The sequence below is a fragment of the Microtus oregoni genome, unplaced genomic scaffold (genome assembly GCF_018167655.1).
Source record: "Microtus oregoni isolate MIOR12 unplaced genomic scaffold, Mior012 000027F_ref0000203, whole genome shotgun sequence".
Classification (NCBI taxonomy): domain Eukaryota; kingdom Metazoa; phylum Chordata; class Mammalia; order Rodentia; family Cricetidae; genus Microtus; species Microtus oregoni.
In genome coordinates, this window is record NW_024543086.1 from 14,152,986 (window position 1) to 14,173,842 (window position 20,857).

Here is a 20,857-nt window from a genome sequence, read left to right on the forward strand (position 1 = left end):
CCACAAAATCGAACCGCTGAATGGAGCTTGTGGGTACACATTTCCCTGTTTCTTACAAATTTAGAACCAGGTAAAGGAGCTTAGTCCCTTTCCTCTCTGCTAAAGAAATAATTGCTGTGGACCCAAAGTGGCCTGAAAGAAAAGGAGGAGACTTACCGAGTGATTCCGGCCTGTTGGCAGCGGAGGGAGGGCGGCCATTGGTCTCTGCGGGGGCACGGGAGGCTGCTGAGAGACCTTGCTGGTGGGGGGCCGGTCTGTAGAAACACAATGTTCAAATGGAAGAAGAAATGAAAATTTGAAGTGAGTGTTGTCTAAGTGCAGGGTTCTCTCTAGAACATGCTGTGCCTGCCCATGCAGCTGGAGGTGCCAAGAACACCCGATCCTTGTCCTCCAGACCTCCATCACCACCAGCATGAGTCCCAGCTACAGAGTCAGACCCAGTCAGGGTCCTACAGGAGACAGGAAGCCCTTGGCCACTGTCTGCTCCTCTTCTTGCTTAAATTGGTATGACTCTCCACATACATGGGGATAATTCCCATAATACCTCACACCAATAGGTGATGTCTGAGACACTGCCAACCAAGGGAGGCCACTCTCGGATTACCCCAGTGAGAGTTTTCAGATACAATTCTACATGTGTGGACTAGATGCATACACACATAAGCCTGCATGCATATATATGCATATATGCACATAAAGTTTATATGCATGTGCACATGAGTACCTAGAAACATATGTGTATGCTGACACTCATGAATGCACAGAGACATATGTGTGCATGCCTGCATATATAAGCTCACACTGCACCCGAAGGTGCTTATCAGTGTTACATTAGCTGCTACCCCTCATGGGCCCCTTGTTCTGTGGCTTCCTTCCCTTCACAAATGTTCTGGGCTGCCTCACCCTCCTACTTCCTCCTTTTGCCCATCTCCTTCTGCAAAGGGAGGAGCTGCCCCCCACTTCTGTTACCAAGTTAAATAGCACATGGTCTGCCTTAGATACCCTTATCACTCTGGCTGCAGAGAACTGCCTGAGACCGGCTTCTCCCAGTCTGGGCTGGGAGAGGCCAGAGCGGAACTGTGAGGCATGAGCTGTGAGTGGCCAAGGGCCTCCTGGCATCTTGTGCTTTTGGCATGGCACTTTGTCACACCTATAGAAACCAGCACTAAGATACTGCCTATGTTAGTTTTAGGAGGACTGTGGAAGAAGTCTGGAACTTGGGGTTGAAAAAGCACTGAGTGCTCTCTTGATCCACTTTTTTGTCAGCCCTGGGAAGAATGTCATTCCCTGTCCAGAAGAAATGGGCTCAAGGCAAGGGCAAGCCTGGTCTTCTCCACCCCGCAGGCTGCCTTTCAGCTCCCCTGATATGTCATGTTCTTTGGGACCTCAGGGTCTTTGTACAACCATAGTGCTTCAGATATTCCTCCCTTACCCCTACTCAGCCTCATATAACCAACTCTTTCTCATTCTCAATACACTATTTGATTATCAGCCGAAGACTACCTCTCAAATATCACAGCCTGAGGGAGCAAGCCCATTTATTACGCTGGCTTGAGGATAACAATGACCCGAAGCAACTGTCTGGTGTTGTCTGACCCAGGAGACTAAGAGTGCTGGCGAGTGAGGTCTGTCTTTGTGACAAACACCGAGAGACACTCAGCAACCTGGGTTCACTTTTCTGCCCTAAGTCTGGAACAGTCTTGGTGATGATTGACACTTCCTGCCTGTTAGCTTTAGTGTTCTGTCCTTCAACACACTAAGTGAGGTGATAGGATGGAGCACAGCTCCCAGGGTTAGACACAACACTCCCAAGTGCGCCTATGATCGTTTTCTGTCACCTCCTCTCCTCGAAAGGAATCTCCAGAAGACAAAGGTGCATTTTCCTTCCTGGTAGCTTCCGGCAGCACGTGCCGTCTGGCTTACAGTAGGAGATGAGGAACATTTGTGACTTCGTGAGTTAATGAAGGAGTGAACGAGGAGGGACATATGGGCATAGAGAAACAGGTAGATGAGGAACATCGTAGAAACTGTCTCATTGTAAAGGCAGAACCAAGCCCTCTGAATACCTTCACATTTATTGTGACAGTCTGCAGATGGCAGTACCACATAGCTGCCCTCTTTCCAGCAAGCCTTGCCCTCTGTTCTGCCATTAGCCTGCTTCACTCAGGAGGAAATGGCCAGAGTGGTGGATTCTTTGGTCTCAAGCCACCATTTCCCAGAAGCTGAGCAAGAATCAGCACCCAGAGAAGCCCAGTGGGCAGCTTCTGGCCAGCAGGTTGCAGAGGTTCTTACCAATGTACATGGAGTTGGTGTTGGGGAAAGGCTTGGCGGGCAGGATGGAGTTCTGCAGAGCCTCCTCATCATTGGATGGCGGCGGCTCGTAATCATCAGCACTGCCGCCCTCCAGCACCTCTTCCTCCTCATTGGGGGACTCATAATCCCCGTCGTCCTCTCCTTCCAGATCATCATCGTTGGGACTTTCATAATCATCTTCTTCCTGCCAGCACAGTGGAAGGACAGCACATCTGGTACAGATGTCACAGGACAACACTTTAGAGTACAGCCTCTGTGAGCTCTCGGCCCAGGATGCCAGCATCCTCCCGGCAGATCTGTCACAGAGGGAACTATAACGTGTCACAACCTCCACAGATGGGGAACCCATGCTTCTGGGCCAGAACTGAAGACTAATCTCTGGCTGAGCACAGGAGGGCTCAAGACAAACCTTCACAGGGATCCAGCTGCCATACTGAAACACAAACATCTGGGGGAAACCGCTCTCTTGTTTCTTTTGTACAGAATAAATCTGCTTTGTTTTCCCATAAAAAGCATACTTTCCCAGAAGCCATTTTCTTTCTAATTAAATGATTTTATTTATTAGAATCTCAGTAAGACAAGGGTCACTCCCTCCATGACTGTTTTTGAAAGACCTAGAAATGGTCGTTTACCTGAAAGACCACTTAGACTGAGGACTGGGAAGCCTGGGCCTCAGATCTGCCTGGACTTGGCAAAGGACCTTGCCCAAGGCACACCCTCCAGAAGGTTCCCTAGCTTTCTCTTGCATCACAGAGTCCTTAGCTCCCATCTGACTCTGTGTATGGCGACAGTGTGCAGTGTGAGGAGGGGGGTGCACAGCCCATCAGACTCTGGAAGGCGCTGTCACTGTGACCCTTCCCACGCAAACCTGGCATGGGAGCCTTTCCAGCGCTAACAGCCCGTTATGAAATGTCTTCCCTCTGGGTCACCCAGTGGTGACTTAAGTCCACGAGAACAAGAGTTACAGTAGCATAGATTTCTAGAAAAGATAGCAGAAAGGGAAGGATTGCTGTTGGGCTTGGCAGCGGTGAGCAATGTTGCAGCCAGCAAGTTACAGCCCCACCTCTGCATTCTTCTAAGGAAATTCTGCTGTCACAGCTGAGCCCACCCATTTGTTCACACTGCTTCTGTGTTACGTGGGAGGTGGGGGTAAGAGCTGAGTAGTAGAGAAGAAACCTTTCAACTTCCAAAGTTGGAAATATTTACTGCCTGGCCCTTTCAGGGCCCTGAAATGGGAAGTGTCTATGCTTCGTTGGTGGAAGGGGCTTGCTCCTTTTTCAGCATTGCGATCAACATAAAGTCACCCCAGCCACCAATATGAAGTTGATTTAGCCCAAGTCATACTCACAAAGGATGACCAGCCCCCATTGTCTTCTTCATGGCTTTCTGCAGAGGAGATAACACCACCATCAGCACCCAACAGAGAGTCAGAGCAGGTCTCCCTCCCCGCATTCATCACCGGCCCTCATCCTTCCTACTTCATGCTCGGGGCCAGCAAGGGTTGTGTTGAGTACAATTTACCCTGCCAGAACTCATGGTAAGTCACAATGTAATGGTATCAAGGGGCAGTGGGATCTTTAAGAGATAATTAGGTCAAAGGGACCCCATGGTCCCTTTCTCTATGACCTTTCTCTATGAATGGATCGATACCTTTCTCCAGAGACTGACTTGGGTCTCTGCAGACTGGAATGGGTGTTGCAGGAGTCATCTGGGCCTTGAGACTAGATGCCTTGTTACCAGCACAGTCCTGGTATTTTGGTCACTTCTATAAATGCCCCTTACTATTCTCACGGTTTCCCACATGATACTATTTGTAATAAGGTTGAATTCAGCCAGAAGTTGAGCTGATGGCAGCACCATGCTCTTGGACTTCTAGAAGTCTGAAATTGATAAACTTCTTCCCTGCATATGTAACCAGCTTTAGGATCAGTGTTCTAGCAACAGAAATCATACTAAGAGAGCAACTTACTATTGGCCATATGATTTCTGTTAGTTCTTTCTACCAGAGAGCAGCAGAGGTACCTAAACTCCCTTGTGTGTATACAAAAGTGACCGAGGATTGCTTTTCATAGAGTAAGACCTGGGGCTTTATTCATAGAGTTTCTTAATCAGCAGGATGTATGGGATCCAGAAGTTCCAATCTAAATGGTTTTGAGCAATCAAACAATGGAAAACTGCATGTAAGACGCAGAGATGAGACATTGGCTAGGCTCAGGTGCTCAAAGCTGAGCCTAGGCTCTCCCACAGAGCAAGTGGAGTTCTACAGTGTTCCTCCAGAGGGGCACCCTTCTACTTCTTAGTGCAAATCCAAACTCTTCTATGATGAATAACTGGCTGATCATTTGTATCCTATGCAAGGCTCAAGAAGGCCAGAACTGAAGCACACATCACCTCCTAAATAACTCCTCTCAGTCCCGGTCCCTTTACCTGTCTCCTCTTGAAATCGTTGAACCTGGGGTCTGCAAAAGCAAACAACAGCATCTCAGTAGCCTGTCAATCAAAGGGCATCTCCTTTCCCCAGCCTAGCCCTCTGCACCAATCGGGATTATGTCTCCCTGCCTAAGACTCATACTCCTGTTGCTTGGTAACCAGAGTTGAACTGTCCCTAGCTTCTGGGGACCACTAAAGTCACACTGGTGCCACAGTCGGGAACTTGTGACTTTTTAATGATCTAGGGACTGTTCATTCCCCTGTTGTCCTGGACCCAGGGGCAAAATGTTCACTGGGGAGAAGAAACTCCCTCCCCTCCTTAGACACTCTCCTCATGACTCCTGGGACAGACGGGACCACCACAGGTGAAGCAGTAGAGGCCAAACCAATGCTGCAGATGCTTTTAGAGGCTCTACTTGAGATTTTAACTCTTGAGTTCCCTTGTAACAGGGCTTGGGCTGCAGCTGCAACTCACTTGCGTGTAAAAATGCTCCTTCTCTCTTCATTCTTGTTGATATCTTGACTTAACTTGGTGAGAATCCTATGAGATAAAGGCACATGTGAAGAGACAAAACAATCCCTTCCTGGCCTCCACCTCCTTGCTGCTCCCCCATCCACGTGACCTCCATGCAACGTAGGCCAAACTTGGCCAATTTTCTTTTGGTGTCCATTTTCCCCATGCCAGCCTTACATCTTCAGCTCCATTTCCTGCCCCCACCTAGAACTTGTCCCCACTTTCCTCAGGATCTGACCTGGTGCCAACCACTTCTGCTCCCATGAAGTCTTCTGTCATCTGCTGACCTATGTCTACTGAGCCTTTGATATCTGGCTCTGAGCTCTCCTTAAAAACTGGTCATCTCACACCTGCCTTCTCCCTGCTCTGATGGCCTGGGGCCCGAGGATCTGCGCGCTGGAGTCGTATAGCCTACTGTCCTGCCATTCATAGGATGTGCTGCCTTGAGTCTTGGTGGATCATTCCTGTGACCAAACCATCTGCTAGACTCAGAGGCCCATGTGTACTTCTTATTACAAACTCCAGTGGGCTGTTTCATCCTATGGTCTCCCCGCCCACCATTGTCCCTCTTTGCGTCTGCTTAGTCACATGGTATAATGGTCCATCTTGCTTATGTGCCATGGTATGAGGTGAGCAATCTTGCTTAGCAGTTTGATTGGATTGAGAGACACCTAAGAGACTAGAATGTCACACTTCCTGGTGTGTCTGGGAAAGTGTTTCCAGAGATGACCGAACTGTGAGTGCTCTGACTTCAGTGGGGGTTTTGGCTCAAATTATGGAGACCCAGGATCTGCCCAGAGACTCTTGCCAGCTTAAAGTCAAGAATTTCAGCACAGTTAGCAACATTTGCTGCAAAAGCTGTACATTCAGAGACATTTTATAGAGAGATATTTTAATAAAAATGTTAAAATAGCAACGAATCATGCTTAAGACCTATGTGTACATGACCTTTCTCCTACTCCACATAAAAACTCTCACAAGAGACCCCACTGGCAGTGAAAGACACGTCTTTACCCCCTTTGCACAATCTTGTGGCTCCTAGTTTATTTTTCTAATCTTGTAATCCTATGGGTCCATCCTAAAATCTCCCTTATCAAAAGGAGACAGACAAGGCGGTGTCTGCTTTTAGTAATTATGTGAGCTGTAACTTGAGAGACATCAAGTGTATACCGTGACTGCTAAGACACTTCAGGCTACTATCCTTGAGGAAGCTCATGCCCACCCTCTCTGTGTCTTCTCCCTCTGAGGGCATCTCCTTCTAGTAATCCTTGTATTTAAATCTATGTTAAATTGAACTTCTTTTCTGCAGGGAAGTTAAAGATGGGCTTCACCTGAGGGGAGGTCCCTGAGGGTAAGGGGACCCTGAAGGCCACTGGGAGCTGTTGTGTTTTGTGTCTCCAGTCTCATGGGTGCAAATACACTTATGCATTCAGATTGTGAGCAGACTGTCGGAAGGAGGTTGATTGAACTACAGAAGAGACGGCCAGGTTAAAAGACGTCGCTATCTAGAGGCGGGTACCCAAAGAGTATTTCAGAGCCAGTATTTTCTCCTGTCTCTCTCTGCATTCTGGCTGCCATGAAGTGAATGAACGGCTCTGATCTTCCATGCCCTTGCGCACCGATGCTCTGCCTCACTTCAGGCCCAGAAGTCACAGACCCAAAGTGCACCCTCTAAATCTCCAAAGTCCTGAGCCAAAATAAACCCTTCCTTAAGTTGTTGTACAATGATTTGTCACAGCGATGAATAACTAAATCACCCACGTGGAGTTCTCTCTTTTTAAAAAATATTTATTTATTTGTTTTAGGCATATGAGGGCTCTATCTGCATGTACAACTTTATGCCAGAAGAGGGCATCAGATCCCACTATAGATGGTGGTGAGCCACCATGGGGTTACTGGGAATTGAACTCTGGACCTCTGGAAGAGCAGCCAGTGCTCTGTAAAGGTACATCTTGCAGAGGGAGAAACTCTTGATTTATCCAGTCCCTGAGACCCAATTCTGGTCAAAATAACTGAGTATAACATGTGCTTAGGTACATTCATACAGAACCAGCAAGTTCCCAAAACCCAGTGCAGGGAGAGCCTTGGTTCTGGGGCTGTATCTCAGGTAGCCCCTCAAACCCCCAAAACATAAGACTCCACACTCCGGACTTTAGCAGGACCCTCCCTGGGAAGCAGACTTGATGCTCTTTGGAGATTATGTAAGTGAAGAAGCTTCAGAGCTCATCCCAGTTACATTTTGCAGGAGGTGACAGAGGTTCAGACAAAAGAAGGAATATCGTAGATTACTGATGAGGGCCACCTGTCTCCACAAAGCACACAGCAGTGGGTCAAAGCCAACCTCTCCAGTTACGCATACCACAGCCTTGTGCAATTCTGTCTGTGCTGTCCTCTTCCTGGCACAGGGCACTCTTGAGCCTCTTCCTAGCTGTGAAAGTGATGTTCAGTCTATGTCTCTTCTGCTCACGGGACAGGTTAGTCTCGTACAAATTTACTAGATTAGCAAAGGCAGTTCTTAGCAGACCTAACGTTTCTACTCCTCCTTCATGCCTAGGGGCTCCCAACTCACTTTTCAGTACCCTCCTACCTCATAGGAGTAACAGGGAAGATTAATTTGAGGAGCCTAGAGACTCAAGAGTGAAGTCAAATAAGGCAATAGTAAGCCCCCCATAATAATGTCATTGCTAAGGCAGAGATTCTATCTATCTGTCTATCTATCTGTCTGTCTGTCTATCTATCTTTCTATTTATTTATTTCGACAGGGTTTCCCTGTAGCTTTGGAGCTTGTCCTGGAACTCATTCTGTAGACCAGGCTGGCCTCATACTCACAGGAGCTCCGCCTGCCTCTGCCTCCTGAATGCTGGAATTAAAGGCCTGCACTACCACTGCCCAGCCCTAGAGCAGAGGTTCTCAACCTGTGGATCGTGACCTCTTTGGAAGGTCGAATGATATTTCCACACAGGTAGCATATCAGATATTTACATTACGATTCTTAACAGTAGCAAAATTACAGTTAGGAAGTAGCAATGAAAATAATTTTACCGTTGGGGCCACCACAACATGAGGAACTGTGTTAAAGGGCTTTAGGAAGGTTGAGAACCACTGCTCTTGAGGGAGAGGAGCTTTTATAATGTGGGGGTGGGGAGTACTTCCTAGTTCTCGCTAAACACAGGATCAGGACATTTGTGCCATGACTATTGTCACATGTGGCCCAGCGGTGATTGTTGAGAACAGACAGCAGGCATGCTAAAGATCTCCCATAGGACAGCCAGAGAAGAGTGCGCCCTGCATCCTGCCAGGATGCTGGTAATAGCTCCAGCAGCCACTCGCTCCTCTTCTGTCACCTGCTTACTAAAGAGCAGGCATCAAGGCCTTCAAAGGCCTTGACCTTGATGGAGAGAAGGAGACAAGGGGGCTATGGAGATGCCTCAATCAGCAAAGTGTTCTCTACATAGAGCATGTGGCCCTGAGGCGTAAGCTCCTTTGATCCCCGACACCCACATCAAAGCAGGGATGGTACCGAGCACTGGTGATCCCAACACCAGAGAGGCAAAGACAGGCTGATCCCTGAAGTTCACTGGGTAGCCAGCTGACGCCCCAGATCTCGGGGAGAGACCCTTTTCTAACAGCACAAGGTACAAGGTGGATTGCTCTTGAGAAATGAAGACTGAAGTTAACCTCCTGTCTTTATACACATCACATACATACACATGCTTGTGTGTGTGCACGCACACACACACCTACATGCATACACACAAAATAAGAGAAAAAAGCAAGAACAAGTATGTACCCATGCACGCATGTGAGAGAGAGTAATAATAAATGTTTATTTGGGACAGGGTTCCACTGTGTAGTCCAGCCTGGCCTGAAATTTGAAATCCTCCTATTTCAGCCTCCTGAGGGGTGGGATTAAAGGTTTGTGCTGTCACCTAGTAACAATGAATACTTAGGGAAATAATGTTCAAAGTAAGAAAGTACCATGTATGTTCACATGATGGCCGAGGGAGCTTGGACAGGAGGACAGGGATTGCAATTTAAACCTACCGGCCCTCAGCAACTAGGTACCCTTTCAGCAAGGACCTGAGGAAGGCAGAGCTGAGCCAGAACTCAGCTCCCAGCCCACAGCGCTTAGCTGGCCTTTGACTTGCTCCCACACACTCTGACTCTTAAGAAAAATGTCTCCCACTGGGTACCGTTGTGCTTCTCACCAGTATCTCTAACAGCCAGGCTGGGGGCTGTTGGGGCTCTAGCTGGAAAGGAAGGAAACGCTAAACCGCAGGCCTCACACAGTGCAGCAAAGAGCTGAGAAAAGGGCAGGATGGCTCGGGCTGTCACAGGCAGCACAGCGGGCCTCCCAGCGTCCTGCTGCTGAGGAAGGCTGCTAAGACTTCTTCCAAGGCGCCAGCCCTGGCCTGACCACCACCTCCGCGGGGGCAGGCTGTTGGGTTGCTTTGCTAGTGAAGTGACTGCTACCTTTGTGTGAACCCACAAAGTTGCTCTCCACCCCAGTGGACCAAATGACAGTGAGTGGCAGAGATGACTCAGTTCCACTCTCCCCACAAAGCCCCAAGCCTCGCTCCCCCACTAGGGAGGGAGAAAGAACACTAGGCATCCACACCGTCGGTTGTTCTTCCCCTCTTCTGAGGGTCCTGCTGGCTCCGGAGGACTTGAACCTCCCAAATGAAGTCAAGCCATTGCAAGAAGGTGGCATTCCATAAAGGCCTAGGTCCCAGCCCCAAAGCAGCATCTCTAACTTACAGGGTGACAGAGCCAGTCTTCATCATCACATTTCGCAGATCTTTCCCGAGGATGCACAAGGGACAGAAACTGCAAGTGTGAGATTGTGGCCATAATGTCCTTCCTCAAGGCTAGCATCTGTCTGTCCTCAGCAAAGCAAATTCCAGCCAAAGGTTACATATTTTTGTTTGCTTGTTTTAATTTTTGTAATCAGTAGGTCCATCTGCCTACTCTCCTGCCTACTCATCAGGATGGCCTAGGTGCCTGTGTCACATAGATTCCCAGGTCTACCCTACAGTGGGTCAGAGTAACTCCCAACAGCCCCGAGCTGGCTCTGATGATCAGAAAATCTTGCAAAGTAACTTTTGTCCCTCTAGATTTCCAGGGAGATTGTTATTTATAAAAAGAAGAAAAGAAAAAAGGGAGAGAAGAGAAGGAACTTTGTCATTACAAAGGGAATAAGGTTGAAGTAGAGTGAAAGAGAGAGAAGGGCTCGTCTGTCTGGGATCCGCTGCCACGGCTCCCTTCTCAACAGTCCATTCTAATTTACTGATTATGTCCTGCCTGTGGGCCTGGACTCAAATGTGCTGGTCACTCAAGAAGAAACAGAAAGGAAGGAAGGAGAGGAGAGCACAAATGCAGGGGGGTAGAGAGAGATAAGGAAAGAGGAGGGAGCCATCAGAACACAGAACACACAGAAAGAGTGGACATTATCTGACCCAATCCAAGTTGTGTTGCCTCTGTTGTCCTATGTGTAGCTGTCTAGTAGCCAATGGGGTGAGGGGCAGGCTGTTTCTTATCATAGCCTGGCCACTAAAAGTGCTTCCTACCCCCACTCTGGTTGGCATGCTCCCTTGAGAGGCTTCGTCTTGCCTGGGGAATCCCTCCAGAACTGCACGTTCCAGGCCCAGAATATGGTCGATAACACACCTCCCTGGAAGGACATGTCAAAGTGTCTCCTCCAACCCTGGCCTCTGCCCTCCTTCTGGAATACCTTTGTGCCATCATGGCCCCTGCTCTGAATTTCACCATTATTTAAGGAAACAAAGTGTTTCCACATCTTTGAATCGTGAGGCAGGCCTTCCATATCCTTCTTCAGCCAAAGAGCCACAGTGTCTATCTTAAGATTCAGGAAGGTCCTTGCATGGCCTCTTAGCCTCCAGTGGAACCCTGCACGTAGGTTGGAAAGTCTCCGGGAGTAACGTGACCTCCCCACTTCTCTCTCAATGGCCTTCCACGCCTACCTTTTACTTGGACCTTACAACCACCTGAGTGGTAAGCAGATATAGTTAGCTCTGTTTTATGAATGTGGAACTCACGGGAACGGAGAATCAGTGCCCACGTTCAGTGAAGCCTTAAGTAGAGTTTCCTGAACTTGCATTGGAGGGGAAGAAATGGCAGGTGAGATGAAGCACCTGCCATTGAGAAGGATTGTGGAGGGCTGGGTGCCTGGACTGGGATTAGCCAGTTGGTGGGAGAAGGAAGGCTGGAGATAGGTTTCCGACTCATGATTGCTTCTGTTTTGCTGGGGGCTGGTTATTTATTTGTAGGTAAAGAGTGTTCCTTTTTCCTCTGAGGCCCCCCCCCCGCTCCTTCCTCATGGCCTCCTCTTTCTCGGCTATAGAGATAAGCACTGTGTAGATGAGATAGGAAGTCGTCTCTGCTATTAGAAAGCTTGTGGCATTCTTGGGAGAGGCATGTGAGCAGATGGATCTAATCATTGGATGTGATAGATACGGTGAGTGTTAGCAATGATGGGCATCAGCTCATGCCGGTCTGCCCCACTGCACCACCCACACGGGTGCAGCCCCCCACCCACACTGGTACGCTCACCCCCGCCCCCCCTCCCTGCACCACCGCTGCCCCCTGCACCGCCCACACCACTGCTGCCCCCATCATACTAGGCTACAGCAGGAGGCTCACTCTAGCCTCGTAAAGGGAACTTCCATTGTTTTCTCTAAGATCCCCTTATCATTAAAATGCTCAGGGTGTCTTGATTAGCAACTATGTCCTGAGAGAGTGACTGTCTTTGCAGAAAGAGAATTTCATTACAGAATCAACCTTTTTAATAAAATCTAACCTAACTTTGGTTTGGTTTTGTTTTCCTGACAAAATACCGTTGAGCTCATTTTGTGTTGGCCAGCTACTACTGGGCACAGGGACTGCCCTGAAGTGTGGTTTATATACCAGAGAGACTCCATTGAGGAAAACTGGTTTCACCTTTGCTATCAACTGCAGATAGCTTTATGGTTGTGTGTGTGTGGGGGGGGGCTGTGTCTAGTTCCCCTGCTCAGCATTGGGACCCTGTCTGACTGGAACTTGTGCAGGCTTAGCATGTGCTGCCATGGTCTCTGTGAGTTTATACATACATCGGTCCTGTTGCATTTGGAGACACTCTTTCCATGTAATCACATCACCCCTGGCTCTGGCAGTCTCCCCCACCTCTTCCACATAGTTCTCTGCGCCCCGAGGGGAGGGATTTGATGACGTCCCCTTTAGGACTAAGTGCTCCAAAGTCTCTCACTCTCTGTATATTGTCCAGTTACAGGTCTCTGATATTTTAAGCAGTGGGGAAGGACACAGAGTGACCATATTTTGTTTCTGTACTTGACTACAGTCTCTTTTCCATCAGCCTTTAGGAAACTACTCAGGACAAACCAATCTCTTTGCACGATGGTGGAATACTAATTATTAAATATTTGTATTGTTAAGGACAGAACCGAGGAACTTATGTTCCTTTCATAACCCTCCCTCCATAAGAGCCACAACTCTCCCCTTCCACAGATGGGAAAACCGAGGCTCAGACTATTGGGTAGCTTTTCCAAGGGCCCCATTGGAGGCAGGAGGCAAACTCAGCTTTAGAAGCAATCCCTCTCTCCCTGCAGCCGTGTGCCCTTGCTAGTCTCTGACCCTCTCTTTCCAGCAAGATAGGATTAGTAAAAATGGAAACCATGCCAGGGACAGCTCTACACAAAAGACAAGCTCAGACTTATTCGATGTTTTCATTGCTTGTTTGTTTGTGCTTTTGTTTGTATTTCCCAAGCATTTCTTCTAATTCCCCCCGACCTTTGGAGGTCAGTGCCATTATTATTCTTATTTTACAGACGAGGAACAGAGGCTCCCAGAACTGAGACAGCATGCTCAGAGTCCTCATAGCCTCTTGAGATGAGAGCATCCACATCAAACTCATTATCTTGTCCCAGCTGAGTCGCCTCTAAGTCATCTGTCACACTTCCCTGGACAGATCTGAGATGTAAGTCTTCCCTAATACTCTCCCTGGTACACTTCCTCACTAACTCTTCCTTATAGAAGCTCACGAAACCTTTAAACTGTTGGCAGCACATACCAAGTAACTAGGTTAGCCTCTTCATTTTTCTCTGGCCAGCTGCACATAGCCCAGACTCTCTGACACAGCAGTAGTACCAATGGATGTCCTATCCCCTGTGTTTTTACAATATGCTTCCTTCTCCTAGAATATTCCACAGGTCTTCCCTTTTCTATTACTTTTCCTTACCCTCTTCCTCTCCTTTTTTTTTTCTTTTTGGCAATAGGGTTGGTTTCATACAGCCCAGTTAACCTCTAACTCATTTGTGTTGTTGAGGCTGGCCTTGAACTCCTAACACTTCTGCTTCTGCCTCCTCCCAAGTGCTGGGGTTACAGGCGTGGCCCACTATGACTGTGGATGGATTGTTACCTGCTCTTCCACTTAGAATGTAAGCAACTGTGTGAAGGATCTGTCCTTTATCTTTGTAGCTCCTCAGGGACAAGTCTTGAGACACTATAGGCATCTAGCAGCATTTCACCAAAAAAATGAAGTATTCATGAAGCAGAAATTTGTGTCGGGACTGAGAGATGGAACTCAGATGTCCTCGAAGGGTTAATATATATTACAAGCCCGTGGCCACCATTTGTGACACTTTGCATTCTTCCATGAAGATCCATATTAGCAGCAGGGGCCATTTCCTTCCTCCCGGGAGATTTTCTCTAACACTTGTAGCACGGCTCAGCATTTGGGATGAGTGCTTGGAGATGTTCTGTGTTTGGAAAGACCTGTTCTACCTGCACTTGCCACCTGTTAGACAACACACATTTACTGATGCCTACTGTGTGCAGGGCACAGGTCTAAAGGACAAGAACCTGCAGCCAAAACCACATCGGAGCACAGTATAACAGTGGGCTCTGCTCTCATATCCCCACCCCTTCTAGGATGCTTGTCTTTTGACCAAAGCCAGAAGCATGTTCTGAGGCCTCCAACTTCTCATGACTCTCATAGTAATTATTAAGACATATCCTTTCGATTATTTGGGCAGTAGCAGTAAATATAATGAAGACTCAACCAAGGCAATCTGGTTAAAGTTTTTGCCTTCATTTCTGAAATAACATGTTGCTGGGGTGTGGTCTTGAAACTGTTCCCCTTTTTGGCACTTAAGGGATCTATCTTCTCAGTGACTTTTTTTCTGATAGAAACCGCTCCCCGCCCCCATAGCCATCTCCATAGTCACTCCTGGAGTGTGATGCAATTTCTCATCTCTGACTATGTGGGTAATTTTTCTCTTCACTGTTTATCACTAGTCCGTTGTTTTGGGGAAATTTGACAATGAAGCATCACAGAGCAGCGGTCTGCCTGCTTCTTCAGCTGAGGGTTTGTGATGCCTCTCAAATCTGTGGACTTAACAATATTTTATCCAACTTGGGAATTTCTCAATGGCTATTTCCTCATGCTGTTTATTTCGGTATCTCCTCCTCTCAGTAGGCAGATCTTTTGAGAACCATAATTCTGCACGTTCAGCTAGTTGAAGTGCCCCCTCACCCCCAGGTGCCGGATGCTCTGCCCACTGCCAGCACTGGAGAGCAAACCCAGAGCCTCAGGAATGCTAGGCAAGCACTCTGCCCTGACCTGAGCCATCTCCCAGCTCCCTAAGATCGGCTGCTTTGCAATACTTTCTCTTCCGTTTGACTTTGGATAGTTTCTCTTGTTCTGTGTTCATGTTCAGTGACTCGGCTGGTTCGTTGTCAACTTGACACAAACCAGAGATACCGGAGAAGAGGGAACCTCACCCAGGGAACATCCTCCAGGCAAGAATGTGGGGCATTTTCTTCATTGCTAATTGGTAGAGAAAGGTCCAGCACACCGTGGACAGGGGTACCCCTGGGAACATGAGTCTGGGAAGTATAAAAACAGCAGCTGACTGTGAGTCTGGGAGCAAAGCTGGTAAGCAATTTTTTGTTCCTCAGAGGTCTCTGTTTCAGTTCCTGCCTCTATGTTCCTGCTTTGAGCTCCTTCCTTGGCTCCCCTGATAATGGACTGCGACCTGCCAATCAAAATCACCCCTTCCCACCCCTAAGCTGCTGTTGGTTATAGTGTTGATGACAGCAGCAGAGAAGAAAGTAGGACACTGAGGTGTGATTTTGCAAAACCTAGTTTCTGGTGACACTAAGGCAGTTCGCCCCTCATACCAGATACTTTCATCTCTAGAGTTTCTAAACAGATCTGTTTGTGCTTCCTGTGCCTCAGTTTGACTTTGGGTACCCAGAGTCCAGCTTACAGTGCTCTTTTTTGATAGATCCAGCTATGTTGGTTGGTCATGAGTCGGTTTTAATATGTTTATTTTTTCCATTGTGGGTCATATTTTCTTGTTTATTTCCTTGCCTGTTATTGATTAAGTATGGCACACTGTGTTTTTGTTTGATTGTGGATACTTTTGCACATTCGAGTTTTGTTTGAGAATGCAGTAAAGTTGCTTGGAAGTAGTCTGCGTTGTCTCCACCTTGCTTTTAAGATTCACTGGGCTGCCGGGCGATGGTGGCGCACGCCTTTAATCCCAGCACTCGGGAGGCAGAGGTAGGCGGATCTCTGTGAGTTCGAGACCAGCCTGGTCTATAGAGCTAGTTCCAGGACAGGCTCCAAAGCCACAGAGAAACCCTATCTCGAAAAACCAAAAAAACAAAAAAACAAAAAAAAAAAAAAAAAACAAAAACAAAAAAAAGATTCACTGGGCTGAGCCAGAAAAGGTTTCAGATTAGGGCTGTTCCTTCTTCATTTCGGAGGCAAGGCCCTCTTGTACACTTTCGTTGGTGACTGAGTCTGGGTACCCTGACACCTGACTGGTAGAAACGCGCCATTTTCCACCCTCTCTCTCCTGTTACCTCTCTAATTAGATAGGTCTTTAATCAGACACAGGTTTCCTCCCATGCATAGGCTGACCAGCACCCTTCTAGAGAGGGCCCTGGGAAGTGTTCCAGGACATCTTCTATCCAGCTCTCTCCTCTTGGGCTAACAGACTCTAATCTCCTGGAGTCTCAACTCCGTCTCCTCAACCCAAGGACCCATCAGACTCAGGCTTTCCCTGTTCTCTTTGCCCTGGGCAGGAGATGAGCACAGGAAGTTGCTGATTCTCTTAGTGAGAACTACAACAAACTTATCAGCCCCATTTAAATAGGAGTATGGACATCAGATTCGCCCGGCTGCTGCCACAATAGGATATGAGCCTAGAATTATACTTTCTTGTTGCTTTTTGGAGAAAGTAGATTCTGTAAAACTTGTTGATTTTTCCAACATAGGAAGAGCAAAACTTAAAGTATCTGAGGCTACGTCTGTGGCCGTCAATTTGGACTCCTGAGTGCCTGACTTTTAACAGAACCCATTCATTCACTCATGGGACTGTCCCCCGTGCCTGTACTCTTATAAAACCACAGCCCTTTGTCTCCAGGAAGTCCCCTTGCAGACATGCCTGAAGTGATAGGTGATATTGATCCTGCTATATCCCTTAGAACAAGAGAAGGGATGCTAAGGAATACCAGGAGTAGATGTTTCAAACCATTAGCACCAAAAGTCCATACAACTCACGAGTAGCTTTAGGCTGACTGTCACAATGTTTAAAAACATTTGAGTCAGTATTGAAAAGTTTGAGACACAGAACACTTGAACTCATGTTTCTTTGATCAACTTGAAGATTAGTCATCGTTGGGTACAAACTGATGAGAGCTGAGTGACAGCAGATCTTTCAGAATGGAACATATGATACATGATTTGCCATAACCAACATTACCTCCTATTGTTTAACCATCAATCAACCTTTGTACCAATTACCTTTAAAATCATAATTTCCTATTTTTGTTTTAGTGCAAAAATATTTCTCTAGAGACACCCAGATTCAAAGATAACAAAAAGAAAGAAAATCAGCAGGGATTTGTTTCCTACTTTGTACATTTATATCACCTCTGCATGTGAGGCCTCCACGAGGACGATGAAAAATACATGTTACAATATGCACACCACTGCTTCCCATTTCAGCACCCAGGGCAGACATTACTAATCAATCACAGCTCCTTTTCCTCCACATTCTTTTTAACTCTACACTAATAGCAGCCATCTCAAGAAATCGATATTGACGGATAAAATTATTTCCCTTGCCATTATTTATTTGGGTCCACGTTCATTTTACTAACTAAGAAACAGAGGTCTTAACATCTTAAACCAATGAGTCAGTGAAGATGCCCCGAGGAGCTAGACAGATGACTCAGCAGTGAAGGCCATGTGCTGCTCTCACAGAGGGCACAGATTCCGTTCCCAGCGCCCACATCAGGTGCCTCACAACTGCCTGTACTCCAGCTCCACGGGACTTGGCACATTCTGCACGCCTATACACACACCTTTGCTCTCATGTACACACCCACATGCAAACATACAGACAAACACATAAGTTTAACATGAAATAAATCTTTTAAAAGATGTCATGATGAAACCGTAGGGTCTCTTCACTTTGGTACTGTGTTCACAGGCCCAAGCCAGCCTCTCAAAAAGACAGGAAGTGAAACACACAATCCACTACTAGCGCCACTGGATTTGTTACTTCCTTCTAACTCATCATGCGATTCCTCTTCCCCAGACACAGCTATTGTCCTCAGCCTCCATAAACACACACACACACACACCCCGACCCAGTCTTCTCTGAATGGATCTTTATTTCAACCTGCTCCCCACCCTGCTGCCCACGGGAGTTTACTCACGGCATCCTCAGCTTAGGGAACTTCTGGATGTCATTCTCAGTCAGGTTCTGGAAAGAAGAGACACAACGACAGGCAGGTTAAAGCACACAGGAGGGGCCCTGATCAGGTGGCTAAGAAGGGAGCAGACAGAGAACCACAGTCACTGCAACGCCCTTAGCTTTCCTCAAACTGGAATCTTATGCAAAATTTCCTGAATTATAAACAAAAATGACTTTAGTAAACAAACACAGGATAAATCTGTGAAAACAAACAATCTGTTTCATGGACAAAAATTGGCAACCTGTTCCTGATAATTTCACACCATGGTTCAAGTTTCTAGTCATCTCTGCATGGGAAAGGAGCAATTAGGTTCTCATTTCATCAGAGGATCTAGGACTGAGGTGTCTTGGCAAGGTTCTTGTTGGAGCATTAGGTCCAGCCTTTATTATTAGCCTGTGGTGTGTTTTCTGACCAGGCCCCTGTCAGGCCATCTGAGTTGTAGTGAAAAGATGAAGGAAAAACCTTATACTGGGAAGGTGGAGGACCAAGGCTTTTGTTCAGAGTATGGTGTGATGAGTTAAAGGCATTTGGGGTCTTCTGGAGGGGCACGATAGAGGTGACTGAGAGGACACGAGCTGAGGAAGTTGAGGAAGAGAGGAAAGAGACTATGACTGGGAACAGAAGAGGAGGATGCTGGGAAAGAAAGAAGGCTTTTAAGACATGACCAACAGCTGGGAAGGAAGATGAGAAACGTTGAAATGGGCTTCGGGAGTTTTGTTGTGTGATAAAGCTTCCCTGCCCCCACTTCCTTCAAAACCCTCCAGCAATCCTGAGCTAAACTTTATTGGAGTTAGATTTATGGATTTCAGAAGCACGATTTTACACTGAGTTCAGAAAAGAGGTCCGCAGAGAGGATAGCTACAAACCAGGCCCCTGGCAGAGAAGCAAGGTGGTAGACAGGGCTGCTTGTATCTCAATGTCCATTCTTTCTGCCTCCCTTACTATCAGAACCTGAATTTGGTTCAGGGTGGGAAATGTGTTTGTGCAAAATATTTAACTCCCCAGGTTACCTTGGAGATGGTGGAGTCACATGACTTACTTGTGGGCAGTAAGGTGTAATCTGCAGTCTATTGGATAAGATCTCCAAAATAATGGTTATTTTTCACTATTTTTTTTTGCAAAGGAAATAGGACATATTCACCAAATACCATGCTCTCTTTATTCTCTGCCTTTCCCCTCTTCCTCTGCTATATGTGTGTTTGTGTGTGTATAAATATATACACATATATATAATGCATATATGCAATATACATATAATATTACACACACACACACACACACACACACACACACACACGCGCACGCATGTAGAGGTGGAGTAGCCAGGTTTTCAGTAGGCTGAATGGGGCCTAAGTTCAGGGCTTTCTCCAGAAGTCTTTCAGCCCTGAGTGTCCACTTGTACCTGTCTTATTGCTTGAGAAAGACCACATATATGCCCAGTTAACACAGCAACTACATCCCTTCTTGTCTTACACCTTTTCAAAGTACAGCATCCCCATTTCTCACCATTCTTTCCCGTGTTAAAAAAAAAAAGCATCATTAAGACTGAAAGGGGGGGTGGTTATTAGCTTCCACATTGAAAAAGGAAGGAAGAAACAGAAGGAATGAGGAAAGGGAGGGGGAAGAAGGAGGGAAAGTGGGCATAGCAAACACTGTCACTTTCAATAGCAGAATAGTCCGGGATATTCCAGAGCCGGCAGGGGTATGAGATGAGTAACTCGAGCTTGGATAAGGACTTTCAAAGTGAGCTCAGAGCACAGTGCATTTCAGAGTACCCAGTTGCTGGGGCAGGCACTAGATTCTACACCCTAGTCTCTGGCTCCTCCTGCCCCTTGCTCTCCCTCCTGTTCACGCAGTGAGCAGGATGTGCTGCTTTCTCTGAATGACTGGCAGGTCCCAGAGATTGGAACGGAGGAGATGGCTGTTCAGATTCTATCTCTCAACCAAGAAAACAACCATCCTATCAAGTCATTTCAGGCCTGACACTCACATGGCGTGTTGGGGGAAGAGTGACACAGCTGAGAAGTGCCACTATTTTCCCACACTGTGACCCAGCACAGTGTGTTCAGTCAGCAGAGGATGAAGCAAAGGGGAACTGGGGACAGGGGACAGATGCTTACTTAAGTTTAGCCAGGACAGCCGGACAACCAGAACCCTCTTCAAAGACGTTGCCCTCCCTGTACTCAAAGAGCTGTCTCTTTTGTCAGTGCTAAAGCATCAGAATGAAGCATACAGGTTTGGTGTAGTTGCAAGAACAGCAACAATAAAACTCATGGAATTCTATTTATTCAAAGCTCAGCATGAACAAAGCAACAACAACAAAACCTGCGCAGTATAGGTCTAAGCATGCTTTGGTTTAGTCATTAGGTTTGTGACTTAAGACAAAAATCACATCTCTGCATATGCTTCCACATTTGTAATTGAGGTGGTTGAAGGCATCTGTGAAAGTATCTTTTTTTTTCTTTTTGCTAAAAACAGTTTCATGAAGGCAGGAATCTTATGTTAATGATATCTCTGTCCCCAGCATATGACATTATCTGGGATGGAAAATGAACTCATCTCCACAGGAGACTTTAGAGGTTCCCCGAAAGGGGGAGAAAATTGCAGGTGGCGGTGAGGGCACCACCGCTAAAGAACCTGAAGCAGAGTAGGGCTGGGATGCTGTGGGAGAAAGGCAGGCATTGGTATGTTGTGGAGCAAGCTGCAGCAGATGAAGCCTCATGGTCAAGCTCCTTTTGATTGCCCTTCTCACTCAGAATTTGAGAACATTTCCCATAAGACCTTTAAATTAACTTTCTTCCCTTTTTAAAGAGC

At 47.0% G+C, this 20,857-nt stretch overlaps 1 protein-coding gene across 1 annotated transcript in view; it reads right to left on the reverse strand.

Moving 5' to 3' along the window:
- Positions 1 to 20,857, reverse strand: part of Lcp2 (lymphocyte cytosolic protein 2) — a 43,474-nt gene that overhangs the window by 17,494 nt on the left and 5,123 nt on the right. Inside the window, exons 3-8 of the mRNA XM_041676296.1 lie at positions 18,005 to 18,051; positions 5,219 to 5,284; positions 4,741 to 4,772; positions 3,662 to 3,699; positions 2,293 to 2,497; positions 157 to 254 (exon numbers count right to left, since the gene is read on the reverse strand). Coding sequence (XP_041532230.1) covers positions 157 to 254; positions 2,293 to 2,497; positions 3,662 to 3,699; positions 4,741 to 4,772; positions 5,219 to 5,284; positions 18,005 to 18,051 — 486 coding nt within the window. The remainder of the gene's footprint in view (positions 1 to 156; positions 255 to 2,292; positions 2,498 to 3,661; positions 3,700 to 4,740; positions 4,773 to 5,218; positions 5,285 to 18,004; positions 18,052 to 20,857) is intronic.